The sequence below is a fragment of the Pithys albifrons genome, chromosome 3 (assembly GCF_047495875.1).
Source record: "Pithys albifrons albifrons isolate INPA30051 chromosome 3, PitAlb_v1, whole genome shotgun sequence".
Taxonomy (NCBI): Eukaryota; Metazoa; Chordata; class Aves; order Passeriformes; family Thamnophilidae; genus Pithys; species Pithys albifrons.
In genome coordinates, this window is record NC_092460.1 from 64,813,287 (window position 1) to 64,829,655 (window position 16,369).

Here is a 16,369-nt window from a genome sequence, read left to right on the forward strand (position 1 = left end):
GTTAAGATTAAAGGTTGATTCTCCTTTAATGATACATACCTTTAATTCTCCAATAGAAGACAGAAGTCCTGCCCCGTAAGCACGTAGTTGTCCTTCTTGCTTGCAAAGGCCAAATTCAATTGTAAAAAAATAGCACTGTAAAATATAGAGATTTTCAGATACATATAGTGTAGCTGCAAATGTGCACTTCAGCAATGACAATCAGTACCATATTCATTCGCTTGCCCCATTTCTTCAGAACTACCTGTCTTACAAATAAACTCAGATAAAGTATATTATCACCGCCACATAATTTAAATGCCATGTTCTGCAGTAAGGCAGCTTTGCACAAAAATGTGAAATTCTGCTTTTTGTCTGGGCAACCAAGCAGTTCACAGGAATGGCCAGTTAGGAACAGACAAACAAGATCATTTAGGTATCAAAAGCACAGACAGTAATCTGCAGGGATTTTGGAACCCTTCTGAAACCCAATGAGATACCTTAAAATAAAGTCCTGAAAGGCAGTTGGTCTGACTGTCTAAGAACCTAAAGATACTCTGAATTTACTTAAATGCATGTGCTTAAGACCCTTCTCACGTTCAGGCCTTAAGTCGTCACTAGATTTTATTCTGCCATAAATGAAGAATTCATATGGCATTTGGCTTCTTAAATTACAGAAAGAAAACTGCAGTCAGTCAAATGAGTTCACCTGACCAATCCATTACAGTTGTTCTTTAGGTCTATGTCCTAGTTCAGCTGAAGGGACCAGCTAACCCTGTGTGGTGGTGATCAAACCTGTGTATTCCACCCCCTCTATTCATTCCCCAAGGACAATGGGCCATTAGCAGCAGCTGCCCAGGGAGCCATTATCACTTCACACCCAGCCTGAGGGGGGAGGAGCTGCTAATGGGCCATCAACAGCTCAACAACCCCTGGCTCCCAGAGTTAATCACCCATTGTGTGAGTCCCCGCCCAGGGGAAGGGACTGAGTGCTCCCTGAGGGTACATAAGTGGTGGGTAAGAAGACCTCAGGACCTTCTCGTCGGATCCAGAGCAGCAGCAGGACCTCGACAGCAGGAGATCACCGCTCTCGCCCAGACCACAGCCCTCGCCTGCACCAACAGGTTTTTCTTTTCCTTTTGCTCTGGACTTGGGGGAGCCACAGGGGTCTCAGTACAAGGGCAAACAAACCCCCTTGGGTTTGTGCCCCAGGACACTGGGTTATACTGCTGGGGTATTGTGAGTTGAAAGCAATTTCCCTTGTGTATCAGTGTTGTTATTGTAATATTATTATTAGATTTTAGGTCTGACTTATAATCTCTCTCGTGGTGAGTTCATTTCCCCTGCTGGTTCACCTTCAAACCAGCACATCTTTTGGCGCCCAACGTGGGGCCACGAGAGAGAAGTCAGAACTACAATTTCATTTTGTGTATTTGGGTACAGAAACTCCCTGACTACCATGTTGCTTGATGTATTCATGTGGATGGTGTATCTGGGCCTGTTCATATTTCGACACATGGGGAACCATGTGCCTGTTTTGATGCTCTCTTTAATACCAGGGAGAAGGATCAAAATTGCTTTATTAATATACTATGTTTATGTTGTCATAACATCAGAAGCAATGAATTTCATTGTGAATGTATATTCAGTCTGGTGTGCCTGTCCTGGTTTGGGTTGTTACCTCTGGGGTCTCATTAAAAATAGCACCCAGACTGTGGGGAAAACAGGCGGAAATGGTTACTTCCACCTTTTCACCTCTGCTACAACAATCATTGAAAATATTGAGCTTCCTTTTGATGTTAGGGACAGCATAATCCTGCTGTTAGTGTTGCTTTGTCTCCTCTGTACTGTATACACCATGTTTAGGGTCAGAACTGGGCTCTCTAAGGAGACTTGCTGGAGGCCTGCCCTGGGAGCGGATGATGTTGAGTGGCACGGGAAGTGGGAAGATATGGGCCAGTATTTGGAGACCTTCTCTCCTCAAATGATCTGGAAATTCACCCCGGAACAACTGCAGGACCCTGCCAAAATGCTAAGCTATGTGAAAGGAAGATGCTCTGGTAGTCCCAGAGATGTGCAGCTCACAGCAACCTGCTGGGCCCTGGCCACTGCCTACCGCACACTGCTTGGTGTGGTACAGCATCATCATGAGGAGGAGAAAAGGAGCAAATCCACAGGCACCATGTCCACCCAGACCATGACTGAGCCAGAGAGGAAGAGAGATACATCAACTAGCGCCACGTCCACCCAGGCCATGACTGAGCCAGAGAGGAAGAGAGATACATCAACTAGCGCCATGTCCACCCAGACCATGACTGAGCCAGAGAGGAAGAGAGATACATCAACCAGCACCATGTCCACACAAACCATGGAGGAGCCAGAAGGACAACAGAAACCGATAGCAGTTGCCCCTGTCCAGAAAAGAAAATCAAAGACCAAATCAGTTCGCATAGTGCATGACGAGGAAGAGTCAGGACCTTCATCTCAAGCAGAAGAAATGGAGCCAGAAATAATCACCCGGTCCCTATCCCTGGGAGAGCTGCGTGAGCTCCGGAGAGAGTTCACACGACAGGCAAATGAGTCCATCTTGACCTGGCTACTTCGAATCTGGGATGCTGCAGCCAATGATACAATTCTAGATGGGAGTGAGGCAAGGCAGCTGGGATCCCTGTCTCGAGATGTTGTCATTGATCAGGGCATTGGAAAGAGACAGGAAACTCTCAGCCTCTGGCGGCGACTGTTGTCAAGCGTGAGGGAGAGATATCTTTGTAAGGAGGACCTCCACGTACAGCAAGGACAGTGGAACACGATGGAACAAGGTATCCGGTGCTTAAGGGAATTAGCCGTACTGGAGATAATCTTTTCAGAGGATGAGAGATTCCCTAAAAGTCCAGATGGTGTCCAGTGCACATCCCAGATGTGGTTAAAATTTGCACGACTTGGGCCAGAAATGTATTCTCGCTACCTTGCAACATTGCAGTGGAGAGAGGGAGAAGACAAGGTGGGTGCACTGGTCAGCAAACTCAGGATTTATGAAGACACTGTCACTGCTCCATTACGAGCCCATGTCTCAGCTGTGGAAACAAAACTGGCTGAACTGGAAGAGAAGATTAAGGAAGGACTCTTCCATATCTCTCCAGAACAAACAAGAGTCTCCGCCATCAGAAGCAGGCGTCTTCCAGCTAAGGAGAAAGGGTACACTCCACGCGGCAATCTGTGGTTTTACCTCCATGAGCATGGAGAAGATATGAGGAAGTGGGATGGGAAACCCACCTCTTCCTTAGCAGCTCGGGTACGTGAATTGCAAAGAGGCACAACTAACACAGGGAATTCTTCAAGGTTGAAGGCTGCTCCGGTCTCTCGTGGGCAAGGCTCCAGACAGTATAGGAATGATGATGTTATGCCCGATCCTCTTGAAGGAACCTCCCGGTCATATTCACAGGGAGAGCGCAGTGAATACCATGACCAGAACTAGGGGGGCCCTGCCTCTAGCCAGGTAGAGGAGAGGGACAATTGGGTTTATTGGACTGTGTGGATTCGGTGGCCTGGCTCATCAGACCCACAGAAACACAAAGCTTTAGTGGACACTGGCGCACAATGCACGTTGATGCCATCAGGATACGTTGGGGCAGAATCCATCTCTATTTCTGGGGTAACAGGGGGATCCCAACAGCTGACTGTACTGGAAGCTGAAGTCAGCTTGACTGGGAAGGAATGGCATAGACACCCCATTGTGACTGGTCCAGAAGCCCCATGTATCCTTGGCATAGACTACCTGAGGAATGGATATTTCAAAGACCCAAAGGGACTGCGTTGGGCCTTTGGCATAGCTGCTGTGGAGACAGAGGAAATCAGACAGCTGAGCACCTTGCCTGGCCTCTCAGAGGACCCTTCTGCTGTAGGACTGCTGAAAGTTGAAGAACAATTGGTACCGCTGGCCACAGCCACAGTGCACCGTCGGCAATACCGCACTGACCGAGACTCTGTGACCCCCATACACAAGATGATTCGTGAGCTGGAGAGCCAAGGGGTGGTCAGCAAGACTCACTCACCCTTTAATAGCCCCATATGGCCAGTACGAAAGTCCAGTGGAGAGTGGAGGCTGACGGTGGATTACCGTGGTCTCAATGAGGTCACACCCCCCCTGAGTGCCGCTGTGCCGGACATGCTGGAGCTTCAGTATGAGCTGGAGTCCAAGGCAGCCAAGTGGTATGCCACCATCGACATTGCCAATGCCTTTTTCTCCATTCCGTTGGCAGCAGAATGCAGGCCGCAGTTCGCTTTCACCTGGAAGGGGGTGCAGTACACCTGGAATCGACTGCCCCAGGGGTGGAAACACAGTCCCACCATTTGCCATGGACTGATCCAGACTGCATTGGAAAAGGGTGAGGCTCCAGAACATCTACAGTACATCGATGACATCATTGTATGGGGGAACACAGCAGGGGAGGTTTATGAGAAAGGAAAGAAGATAATCCAGATTCTCCTAAGAGCTGGTTTTGCCATTAAACGAAGTAAGGTCAAGGGACCTGCTCAGGAAATTCAGTTCCTAGGAGTGAAGTGGCAAGACGGGCGTCGTCAGATTCCAACAGAGGTGATCAACAAAATAGCAGCTATGTCCCCACCGACCAGCAAGAAGGAAACTCAGGCTTTCCTAGGCGCCGTGGGCTTTTGGAGGATGCATATCCCTGAGTACAGTCAGATTGTAAGCCCTCTCTACCTTGTGACACGGAAGAAAAATGATTTCCAGTGGGGCCCTGAACAACAACAAGCCTTTGAGCAGATTAAACAGGAGATTACCCATGCAGTAGCCCTTGGGCCAGTCAGGACAGGACAGGATGTGAAGAATGTGCTCTACACTGCAGCCGGGGAGAATGGCCCATCCTGGAGCCTCTGGCAGAAAGTACCTGGGGAGACTCGAGGACGACCGCTGGGATTCTGGAGCCGGGGATACAAAGGATCTGAGGCCAGCTACACCCCAACTGAGAAAGAGATCCTGGCAGCTTATGAAGGAGTTCGAGCTGCCTCAGAAGTGATTGGCACTGAGGCACAGCTCATCCTGGCACCCCGACTACCAGTGTTGGGCTGGATGTTCAAAGGAAAAGCTCCTTCTACCCATCACGCCACTGATGCCACATGGAGTAAGTGGATCGCTCTGATCACGCAGCGAACCCGGATAGGGAATCCTAATCGCCCTGGGATTTTGGAAATCATCACCAACTGGCCAGAAGGTGAGAGTTTCGGATTGTCCTCTGAAGAAGAAGAGGAGCAGGTGACACGAGCTGAGGAGGCCCCACCATATAACCAGCTACCAGAAGAGGAGAAGCGATATGCTCTCTTCACAGATGGCTCCTGCCGCATTGTAGGGACAAGCCGGAAATGGAAAGCAGCTGTATGGAGTCCTACACGTCGAGTTGCAGAAGCGACTGAAGGACAAGGTGGATCAAGTCAGGTCGCAGAGCTGAAAGCTGTTCAGCTGGCTTTGGATATCGCCGAACGAGAGAAGTGGCCAAGACTCTACCTTTACACTGACTCGTGGATGGTGGCCAATGCTCTGTGGGGATGGCTGGAGCGCTGGAGAAAGGCCGGCTGGCAGCGCAAAGGGAAACCCATCTGGGCGGCTGAGATGTGGCAGGACATCGCTGCCCGGGTAGAGAAGCTGAGTGTGAAGGTCCGTCACGTAGATGCTCATGTACCCAAGAGCCGGGCTAATGAGGAGCATCGTAACAACGAGCAGGTGGATCGAGCTGCCAGGATTGAAGTCTCTCAGGTAGATCTGGATTGGCAGCATAAAGGTGAATTGTTTCTAGCCCGATGGGCCCATGATGCTTCTGGTCATCAAGGCAGAGATGCAACATACAGATGGGCTCGTGACCGAGGGGTGGATCTAACCATGGACAGTGTCTCACAGGTTATCCATGACTGTGACACGTGTGCTGCCATCAAGCAGGCCAAGCGGGTGAAGCCTCTATGGTATGGTGGACGGTGGTCGAAATACAGGTATGGGGAAGCCTGGCAAGTTGACTACATCACACTTCCCCAAACACGCCAAGGCAAGCGCTACGTGCTGACCATGGTAGAGGCAACCACTGGATGGCTGGAGACATACCCCGTATCTCACGCCACTGCCCGGAATACCATCCTGGGCCTTGAGAAACAAGTCCTGTGGAGACACGGCACACCAGAAAGAATAGAGTCTGACAATGGCACCCACTTCAAGAACAGCCTCATAGACACCTGGGCCAGAGAGCACGGCATTGAGTGGGTGTATCATATCCCCTACCATGCTCCAGCTGCCGGGAAAGTTGAGCGATGTAATGGACTGCTGAAAACAACCTTGAAGGCGTTGGGTGGGGGAACTTTCAAACACTGGGAGCTGCATTTGGCAAAGGCCACCTGGTTGGTCAACACCCGGGGCTCCATCAATCGAGCTGGCCCTGCCCAATCAGAACTCTTGAATACTGTAGATGGAGATAAAGTCCCTGTGGTCCATATGAGAGGTATGTTAGGAAAGACTGTTTGGGTTAGTCCCACCTCAAACAAAGGCAAACCCATCCGAGGGATTGTCTTTGCTCAAGGACCTGGTTGCACTTGGTGGGTAATGCAAAAAGATGGAGAAACACGTTGTGTACCACAAGGGGACCTAATTTTGAGCGAGAAGGGTTTGTAATGTTTCATTGTATACATGTGTATATATATGTATAGGTAAAAAGGGGGTTAATTTGGGAATGACTAGATGGAGTGGAATAAGGGGTGGATAATGTCCTAGTTCAGCTGAAGGGACCAGCTAACCCTGTGTGGTGGTGATCAAACCTGTGTATTCCACCCCCTCTATTCATTCCCCAAGGACAATGGGCCATTAGCAGCAGCTGCCCAGGGAGCCATTATCACTTCACACCCAGCCTGAGGGGGGAGGAGCTGCTAATGGGCCATCAACAGCTCAACAACCCCTGGCTCCCAGAGTTAATCACCCATTGTGTGAGTCCCCGCCCAGGGGAAGGGACTGAGTGCTCCCTGAGGGTACATAAGTGGTGGGTAAGAAGACCTCAGGACCTTCTCGTCGGATCCAGAGCAGCAGCAGGACCTCGACAGCAGGAGATCACCGCTCTCGCCCAGACCACAGCCCTCGCCTGCACCAACAGGTTTTTCTTTTCCTTTTGCTCTGGACTTGGGGGAGCCACAGGGGTCTCAGTACAAGGGCAAACAAACCCCCTTGGGTTTGTGCCCCAGGACACTGGGTTATACTGCTGGGGTATTGTGAGTTGAAAGCAATTTCCCTTGTGTATCAGTGTTGTTATTGTAATATTATTATTAGATTTTAGGTCTGACTTATAATCTCTCTCGTGGTGAGTTCATTTCCCCTGCTGGTTCACCTTCAAACCAGCACAGTCTACATTCAATCAGGTAACATATCTGAGCTGTAAAACTGATGAGAAACTGTGAAAAAGATGTGCTAAATCAGCATAACAGTATGGTATCTAACTTTCTTGTACTCACCCAAAAAAGTTAAATGTCAGGAAGACTTCAAAAAGCACAGATAGCCCACTGCCCACTAAATGCAGAAGATGCTCCTACCATTCTGAGTTAGTTTGTTTTTGTTATGACACATCAAGATTGCTTTTTCCTATTAGATCAAACAGTTGAGATTAAGATAGTAAATATTTCTACATATGAAGGTTTTAGGAAGTTGCTTTCTAACTTATATGAAAATATAGCACATATACACACATCCCTATATGTGTGTATGTGTGTGCATTCATTACATTATCTGAAATATGAATGTAGGATAACAAATAACCCTGTATTTGTATTAAATCTTAAATTTTTCAAATAACAAGAATGGATCCTAACATAATGACTTTTTTCCAGTCAGTTCCTCCTTAATACCCTCTCTTCCAGGCTGAGTAACATACTAAATGTAAAAGAGTAGAAATTAAGAGCTCTTTTAAGTTCAACAAATGTTTAGAAATTCATAAATTCATAAAATTCAAAGAAGTTTCTGTAAGTTAGTGATTCATGCAGCATGGCACTATGTAGAAGGGTGTAATAAAAGAAAGAATAAAAACATGAGCCCTGTGTCTGATCCAAACCTGCTAAGTCAGCTGAGAAAAAGGAACAGTTGCAGAAACTTCAAAAGTCTTAAGTCAGATTCCATCACAGTAGTCAAAGGCACAGATATCCACAAAGTGAAAAGACAACATCATCCAACAAAACAAAACAAAACATCAAATTTCCACCTCTGACTTTGCTACTGACTCAAGTAAGTCAAGGTGGCATAAAATTTTTCAGTACATGCAGTGAACTGATGTCACCACTGAAAAGAAGGCCAAGAAAACTGGTTTCCAAAAATGTTGTCTCAGGGACAAACAGCCAGGTACGCAAAATTACAAAGGTATCACTGCAGAAGGGATAAGTGATGCTGAGACACCTACCACAAAGAGTACAAACATCACTTCTCTGCCTAAATATTTTGCTAGAAAAACCTTCAAGAGGCCACAATCCTGGCTCTGTACATGCTGTAAATGTCATCAATCAACTACTAAACTTTACACTTAAATCTCACTAACATCTTTGAATTTGCCTTCCCCTCCTCAACTCCCTTAAAGGAATCCACCAGGTAGTAGTCCTTATGCTATAAGAACATGAACATTCTGACAGATACATAGCAGGATTTGGCTTCTGATGAAACACAGTAATCATGCTCATTTTCATTCTCAAAAGCAACAGCAGCTAAAAAGAGGAAGTCTAGTGTTTATCTGTTACAGATCTGTAAGAGCAGCCAGGACTTTGTCCCCATATGAGGGCACCTTTACTGTGAACCTTTCACAGGCTAAGACCAAACCAATGTCATGCTGCTCCCAGGAGAATGCCCAATGCCCATGTAGCAATCTATAGGGTCAGCAGAGAGAGGGAAGAGAAACATTCTCTACCCCCCTGAGGATATGCACTCCAAGGAATGGAAGGGGCAGGAGGCAGAGACCTAACACAGGCACAGGAGAGAGCAATCACTGCTGTCCAGGGTGAATAAGTATCCTGTTTGCAAGACAGGGAGACCTCAATTCCACTTCTTCCTTGTTGAAAGAAAAGAGGGAGCTGCTATTACTTTAGTCCAAAAATTATTACAATCGTTAATATTATAAAAGGGAGTTATAGTTATGAGCCAATACTTACTGATGAAAGCAAATCTTTAATAAGACTTGTATTCTCAATATAACTAACGCAAATAAAACACATGCAAAATGGCAACATGTCTGCCTACTTACTAACTTGTGGCACCCACCTATAGCATTAAGAAAAGCCCTTCAAACGAAAAGCTGTTTTTTTCATAAATTTGCCATATGGAACAACTACAGTTTTGTATTTAAGAGTCCTGCTTAGCCAAGAAAGTGTGATAGCTCACCCAATGCTGCCATCTTCAGATTGTTAGTCAGTGATACACATTTCACCCCCACCTCCCCACTCACAGAGGTGGCTCAGTGCATTAACAGTTTGCAGGCTTTGGTAAGCTGTGCTTTCAAGTCTACAAACATCAAGCCATTCTGATAAGGAAGTTAAATATTAACTGTATAGAGACATTTTTTATAGACCAGACACATAGATAGCCACTAAATACCTCTCTTTGTATGGTAAACTACAGTTGTGGCACTCTATATTATACATAGGATAACCACACTGGAGTGGGAATGACTGTACAAAGAAATGGCTGTTGAGATGAATGCATTTTTTAAAACTTCACCTGAAGACAACAGCTGCTTATTACATTGTTGTTACATGTAGGGTGGAGAATGGAAGCACAAATTGGGGCATTCAGGCTCTCCTGCTCTGATTTCAAATCTTGGACCTGCCTCTGGCATACTTCCTAAACTGCAGCCTAAGACATTTTGCTCCCCTACCAACTACAGCAATATCCTGTCAAGTGCCGTTTCATTTAGTTCTGCCTTGAAAGAGGCTCTTGAAGTAGGAAAGGTGGCTTTCCATGTTCTATAAATTCTGCAGTTTTTGAAGAGCCTTACACTAAAATGCTTGCTCCATTAGTCAAATCAGCAAAATGAGATGGAGAATCAAAGTGCCAAATGAAGGATTAGAAATAAGTTTTATGCCAAATGACACCAATTAAATGATCAAGACAGTGTTCAATATTATTGTAATTTATTTCTATTATTTATCAAAATATATGAAAGATACTTTACAGTCATGCTCATGAAACATTGTATACATGAGTTCAAAAATTGTTAATCAGATGCACGGAAGAAACTCCTGTTAAGGTCTAAAAAATACCAATACAGCAGATTTCTTCCTTCAGAGTCCTTGAAACAAAAGTCACTGGCAACCAAAGCAGCACATCAGGAAAATATTGCCTTATGGCTTTAGACATACACTGTCCTCTGGATGTCTGCCATTTGCCTATGTCAGAGGCAGGATATTGGGGTAGCTGGTCTGGCCAAGTATATGTGCAATTTTACGAGACAGATCAGTTGTCCTGCTATTGACAGGAAAGATACAGAGAAGATCAAGCCCTGGCAAACTCCAAAGCTGGTCTCCAGGGAAAACACAATGTCTGTTCTTCACGGTCAGGTACTGCCCTGCATTATAAACTGGACTACCAAAAGAAAAAGAAAAAAATCAGTGACAGCTATGACAGCTAACAGAAAAAAATCATTATTCAAGGGTGTTTAGAAATTTTCAAAGGCAGGAAAAAAGGTCTGATAAGCTCAAGTCTCCTCACCTGTCTGGTTTCTAAGGCTTTGAAAATCACTTCTCACATCACATCATTTTTTATTTGCGAATCTTCCTCTTGGGACCTGAGCAAAGAGCTTTTTCGTGGTATTGGATTTTAGTGTCACTGAGTCAGAAGTTCAAATCCTGACTTGTCCATAAAAAGGCCTTTTGAGCCATTCCACTTTGCTTAATTTTCTTCTAGTATAGCTTAGACCCTGATACTTATATTCACTTGGCAATTTTCAGCATGATGTATAACACGAGTTTTTATCTGTTCTCTAAAAGTACCTTGTAAAAACGTTATTAGGATGAGTCCTGAAAACACCAACCATGTCAAGAGCTGGTTCACTTGTGCTCTCTGTCACAAGAGGGGAACAATGAGAGATTAATTGCATGACTGCAACTCTGGCACATGGGCAACAAGACTCACCACTGCCAATGGCATGGGGCTACAACCCCAAGCTGACATGTAGTAGCACAATCACATTATATGTGTATAAAATCAGTTACCTTGAAGACAATGCAACTACTAATGTATATAAGTACTTACAAGACCACTGTCAAATAACTACCCTTAAGAAAACATCCTTACATTTTTTTCTACTGGATTTAAGATTTCAAAGGATATTTGAATAGACCACTCAATTTCAATGAATGTGATATGCTCACAATACGCAAAGATTAACATATTTTTCTTTAGGAGCCCTTCAATATTTTAACTCTAACAGTATTCACATAGATATTAAATCTCTCATATAGTTGTAATTATCTCATAAGTAAATAGTTATATATAACAAAAAGACTTTTAAAATTCCATTGCTAGAAATTAATGAAATAAAGGTGTTTTCTTCCCTCCTGTAAAAGCAGCTCAAATTCCAAGCAAACGCTGACTTAGAAATATCTATGACTCATTTGTGCTTCCTTTCTTCATTCAGAGCTGGTGCAAATAAATTTTTGAATAGTTGCTTATTTTTCAATCTCAAAGACATCCAAAAAAAAAAAACAGCTGGCATTTCACATTTGACTGAATTATTCAAAATTCACAGTCTGTTGAGTAGCATCAGGAATGCTCCACTACAAGAAACAGACAGATGTAACACAGGTAACCCAGGCAACTAGCCAATATAGCCCAGTGTTAGAGTCCAGACATCAAGCAATACTGGCTATTTGACAGCTATTCATGCGGGAATGTTATTGAACAGAAATGCAGGGAGATTTTTGAACAACAAATAAATCTCATGATGAGCTTGTGAATAGATCAAAAGCAGAAAAGAAGTAAAATTCAATAGCTAAGTCTCATTATAGATGATTCACCCACCTCCAACAAAGGCAGCGACCCTTTTCACAGCCAACAGCATTTCTAAATAAGAAAACAAAGTTTAATTTTTCAGAGTTACCTTCTTAAAGTATTTTGTTTAGTCTGCCACTTTGAAATGCATTTAGGCTCAGCAAAACAAGGTTTGCTTTGGAGATTTCAAGGTGAATATATTTAACAATATTCTCCTTTTTCCCTCATCTGACTCCTTTGCATTCAGACCCTTCAATAAGGGTGAATGCTTGGAACAATATCTTTATAAACAGAAGTTTGAGTAGATGTGGTGCTGCTCATTAGAGCACTGGGGTATAGATACACACCAGCCTTCACAATTCTGTTGACAGCCACAGCGCAGTATCACTACATGCAAATTCCTCTAACGCAGAGGCTTGATACACTCCAAGAAAGAATGGCCTACAATGAGCACAGGGGGGCTTAACCCCTTGTGAATACTTTAAAATTACATTTCTTTTTTCAGGAGTTTCTGGAGAAAAGCTCATAATGGTGACCAAAGAAAAATTTCATCATGAGTTTGTAAGGAAGCAGTAAGTGTACCTCAAGCAATGCAATGCTACAGCAGTATCAGTAAGGAGGTAACTATACGTCCAACGCTGGGAAGCCCAGCCAAGACAAGGCAACGTGTATGGGAGCTGTCAACCTGGCAGGTGCAATACAACTTCTGCAATAAGATCTGGAGAACAGCCCCACTAACAATTTTGTGACTCTTGAGAAAACGTGTCTTTCTGTTGTCCATTCTCACATGAAGGAGGCCCTCTTGCTACTCTGAAGATCAGGCAGAGAGATTGAAGGTCGAAGAACTTCTGGGATTTTTCTGCGGTTCCAAAAGATGTTAGTTCCCACATAGTAGAAGTCACTGGATGTCCCACTTCGTGTCTGAATTATGCCAAAATAATCTAAATTTAGGTTTGCTCTGCACAAAGATGATGTCTGTCCAGCCCTCTCATTTTTATCTCCACTGAAAACCTTCAAGACCTTTGGAGGTGCAGAATCAGGAACCTCAACACATACACAGAAAGTCTTTCTGTATAAAAGGCTGTTTCCTGGTAAAACAGCAATTCTCTTCCACCAAAGTTAGTGGTCACAGAGATGGCCCAAAAAAATCAATGCTCCAAAAAGCACACTTGCCTCAACTTGCTCAGCATGTCCAGAGAAAAAGTCCTAGCTTTTCCAAGATAATTAACTAATAGTGCTGAAGCTTAATATGCATCTAAGGAGACAAGACCACTGATACTGCAAACTACTGTTTAGATAATTTGATAAAAATAAGGCATTGCGGGCCTAATACTTTGCCCTTCCCATTTCCCCTTCTCTATCATTTGACTCTTATCTTGAACAACTTCTAAAACCTAGAGGTTTAAGGTTTAGTAATTTCATGTGGACCTATGAAGAAAAAATGATGTGCAATAATGAGCCATTCCCTTTCCACTTTATTTTTCAACACATAACATGAATTCACATTCAGCACTCCCTATTTTAGCTGAAGTGAGTATTTACTCACTTCTTTTCAAGCTGTTGCTTCATATTTCAGCTATCCAGAGATTTCACACAGGTAATATAACAAGGGACAGTGAGGTCTTTTGACATGTTACCTGGGAGTCCAAGAGATGGGGTCCTCTGAAAATCAAATTACAAAGGAAAAAAAAAAAAAGAAAAAAAACTGAATAAAAACATCACTGCTGTCCAAACACACTCTTCAGTCTGTGCTGCCTCTTATGACACACTTGATTAATTATGACCCTTCACAATTCACAGTCTGCAAGCAGAGACTGTCTTTATGGCTTTGCCATTCATGTTTTCCAGATCTTTGTCGTGCTACTCTTACAGATGAGGACTTGGTGTTAACCAAACTATCAAAACAAGAACATGTCCTGATTTTATAGGCTACAGAGGCAAGGGCTGGCCCTCCATAAGTGTTCTCCTCAGCCCTGTGGCTTATGCTACTGCTAGAAGAGTATGACTGCTCCAGCAAGGGGCCAGGGACTTGAACACTGACAGGCTGGCATGACTCAAGTGAGAGCACAATTTGAAACAAATACACATACAAGAGATCATTTGTCTGTCCTTTGCCTGAGAGCATACTCATTTTATGAGCCATTGACCCTAGGGCTGTTGCCCTAAATTGAAAATTGCATTTCTCAGAAGAATACACAGAGAACAGACATGAATAAACTCACTTTTCTTCCTCCACCATCCAAAACCAGAATCTCTACAGAAGCTTAGCTCAGTCCTCAGGACCCATTTACCACAGCTATAATCCCTGCATTGGTCCAATATCATTCATCCTCTGAAAAGACCAACTTCCACTCCCCAGCAAGCATGCTAAAAAGGAGACTCGGAAGAGAAGGCATAAAGCTGCAACTCTCTGTGAAATACCAAGAAAACACCTTCAGAATGGGAAGAAAGAGTTCATCCTTTTGAACATGCTGCAATACCATAAGGAAAGTGTGTAATGGGAAAACTGGCACAGGATTCTCTTCCACTTATCCTGGAAGAAGCTTTTGACAGACTAGTAAAGTCAATCCACAGATTATCAAGAAGCAAATGTGCAGCAACTAATCACAGTACAGGCAATCCTCACTTTATAAGAGGGGAGTTTACTGAATCACTGCCCTGTGCCAGGGCAGTGTCAGAAGTGGTTACTGCTGTGAGGCCTCTTTGGCTACCACACTTGACCAGCCCAGAGATAGACCCCCAGTGTCCTCCTTAAGGGCGATTCCCCTGGGGAAGGCACCAGGCTCATGAGGTGCTTCTCATGATACCAGTCCCTGGAGCAGGCTGCGTCCCTGCTTACTGCGTATGACTGCTGCACTGTAGGGAGTGATGCAGGAGAGCCACTGAGTCTCCCACCACATAGCTGAAGAGGGCCATGAGGTCCTTGTGTACATGATCAGCTGCAGATGTTGTAGTGTACCAATTGATGTGAGAGAAGTCACATCTTCAGAAAGGGGAGCAGCCTCCTGGGGCTGAAAGAATCTCAGAACTCTTGCAAGTCCTGAAACTGTGGGTGCAAAAACACATTGAGGAGACAGGGAAAACTGGCCAGTGAAGTTTTAAAATTCTTATTTCAAGGAAAAAATACACTATTTTTTCAGTCATGTCAATTTCAAATTTATTTCTGAAGAGCAAAAAAGGTTAGGACTTCATTCCAAATTTACCAGCATCCACATTCATTTTCTAAACATTTTAAAAAGAAAATTAAGTCCTCACATCTATTTGCTGAAAACTGATTTAATAGCTAAGACTTGTTTTCAAATATCACGGTTTCTAACATCAACACTGCATTTAAACTCAATGTTCTTTTAATCATAGAAATGCCAAGGGACTCCTAAAAGCTTTTGTGACTCTTAATGCATTAACTGAACTTGCTTTGCAAAAAGGAAGCAAAAAAAGACAGTAGGCATAAGCACAAAAGTATAAGTTCTATTCATGTCAAGCTGACAGACAGATCAAAGAAGAAAAGGAGCTCTGGGAATTTTAAATATCTATTAATTTTGCTACTAAAAATACATCCCAATTGAAGATGTTTTTCACAGCCCCAAACAAAATCTTTTTCAAGTGCAGTTGAGCATCTCATTGCACACCCTGATTTTCAGCAGTGAGTGCATGTAAAATGAATCTATCATAACCACAGAACAGTCAACTGAATCACCACTGAGTTACTTGCCAGAAGTGTGTAAACTCAAAGTGAATCACAAGAACATACATTCAGCAAGGTGGAAAAAACTTATACTGAGCAAGTACCTGTAAGCAGAGAGATTACAGTCCTTCTCTGTTCCAAAGTCAAAGTCAGTGACTGCGGTCTAGGAGTAACTTACTACATGTCATGATCACTCTGAAATGGTCATTAGTGACCAGGCTGCCACCAGTACGCAAGAATTCTGTGCTTGTATACATCCTAAATTCATTGCAGATGTAGAGTATGGATCTGTTCATAAGCTAATATGCTTATTCAAAGCTGAAAAATTAAGCCTATAAAGGTGTTTACATTCTAGAAATGCAAAATGCCTTATTAACCTACAATCTTAGCCACTTTTATGTAGTCAAACTCTGTAATTTTTACAATTACAGCCTAATAATTCAAGGGAGGGAAGAAAAATCTTTAGGAAAAAAAAGAGTAACACATTTTATGGGGGGCAAAATATGATACTCTGAGTACACACCCTTTCTAGCATGTCTTGAAAAAGCTCTGAGCTCAAACTGCTTTATCTAGCACTATTAGTAGATGCCATCATTATGAATGGCATAGTGATGTTCTATAGAAAGTTTTCTGTAAGGTACAGAATATATAAAACCTACAGTTAAGAACTGAAACAAGGTCACCCAGTCTAAACTAAT

The 16,369-nt window shown here is 43.7% G+C and overlaps 1 protein-coding gene across 1 annotated transcript in view; it reads right to left on the reverse strand.

Annotated features, from left to right (window-relative positions):
• TPH2 (tryptophan hydroxylase 2) overlaps positions 1 to 16,369 on the reverse strand; it is a 66,477-nt gene that overhangs the window by 15,902 nt on the left and 34,206 nt on the right. Inside the window, exon 9 of the mRNA XM_071549955.1 lies at positions 40 to 135. Within this exon, the coding sequence (XP_071406056.1) occupies positions 40 to 135 (96 nt within the window). The remainder of the gene's footprint in view (positions 1 to 39; positions 136 to 16,369) is intronic.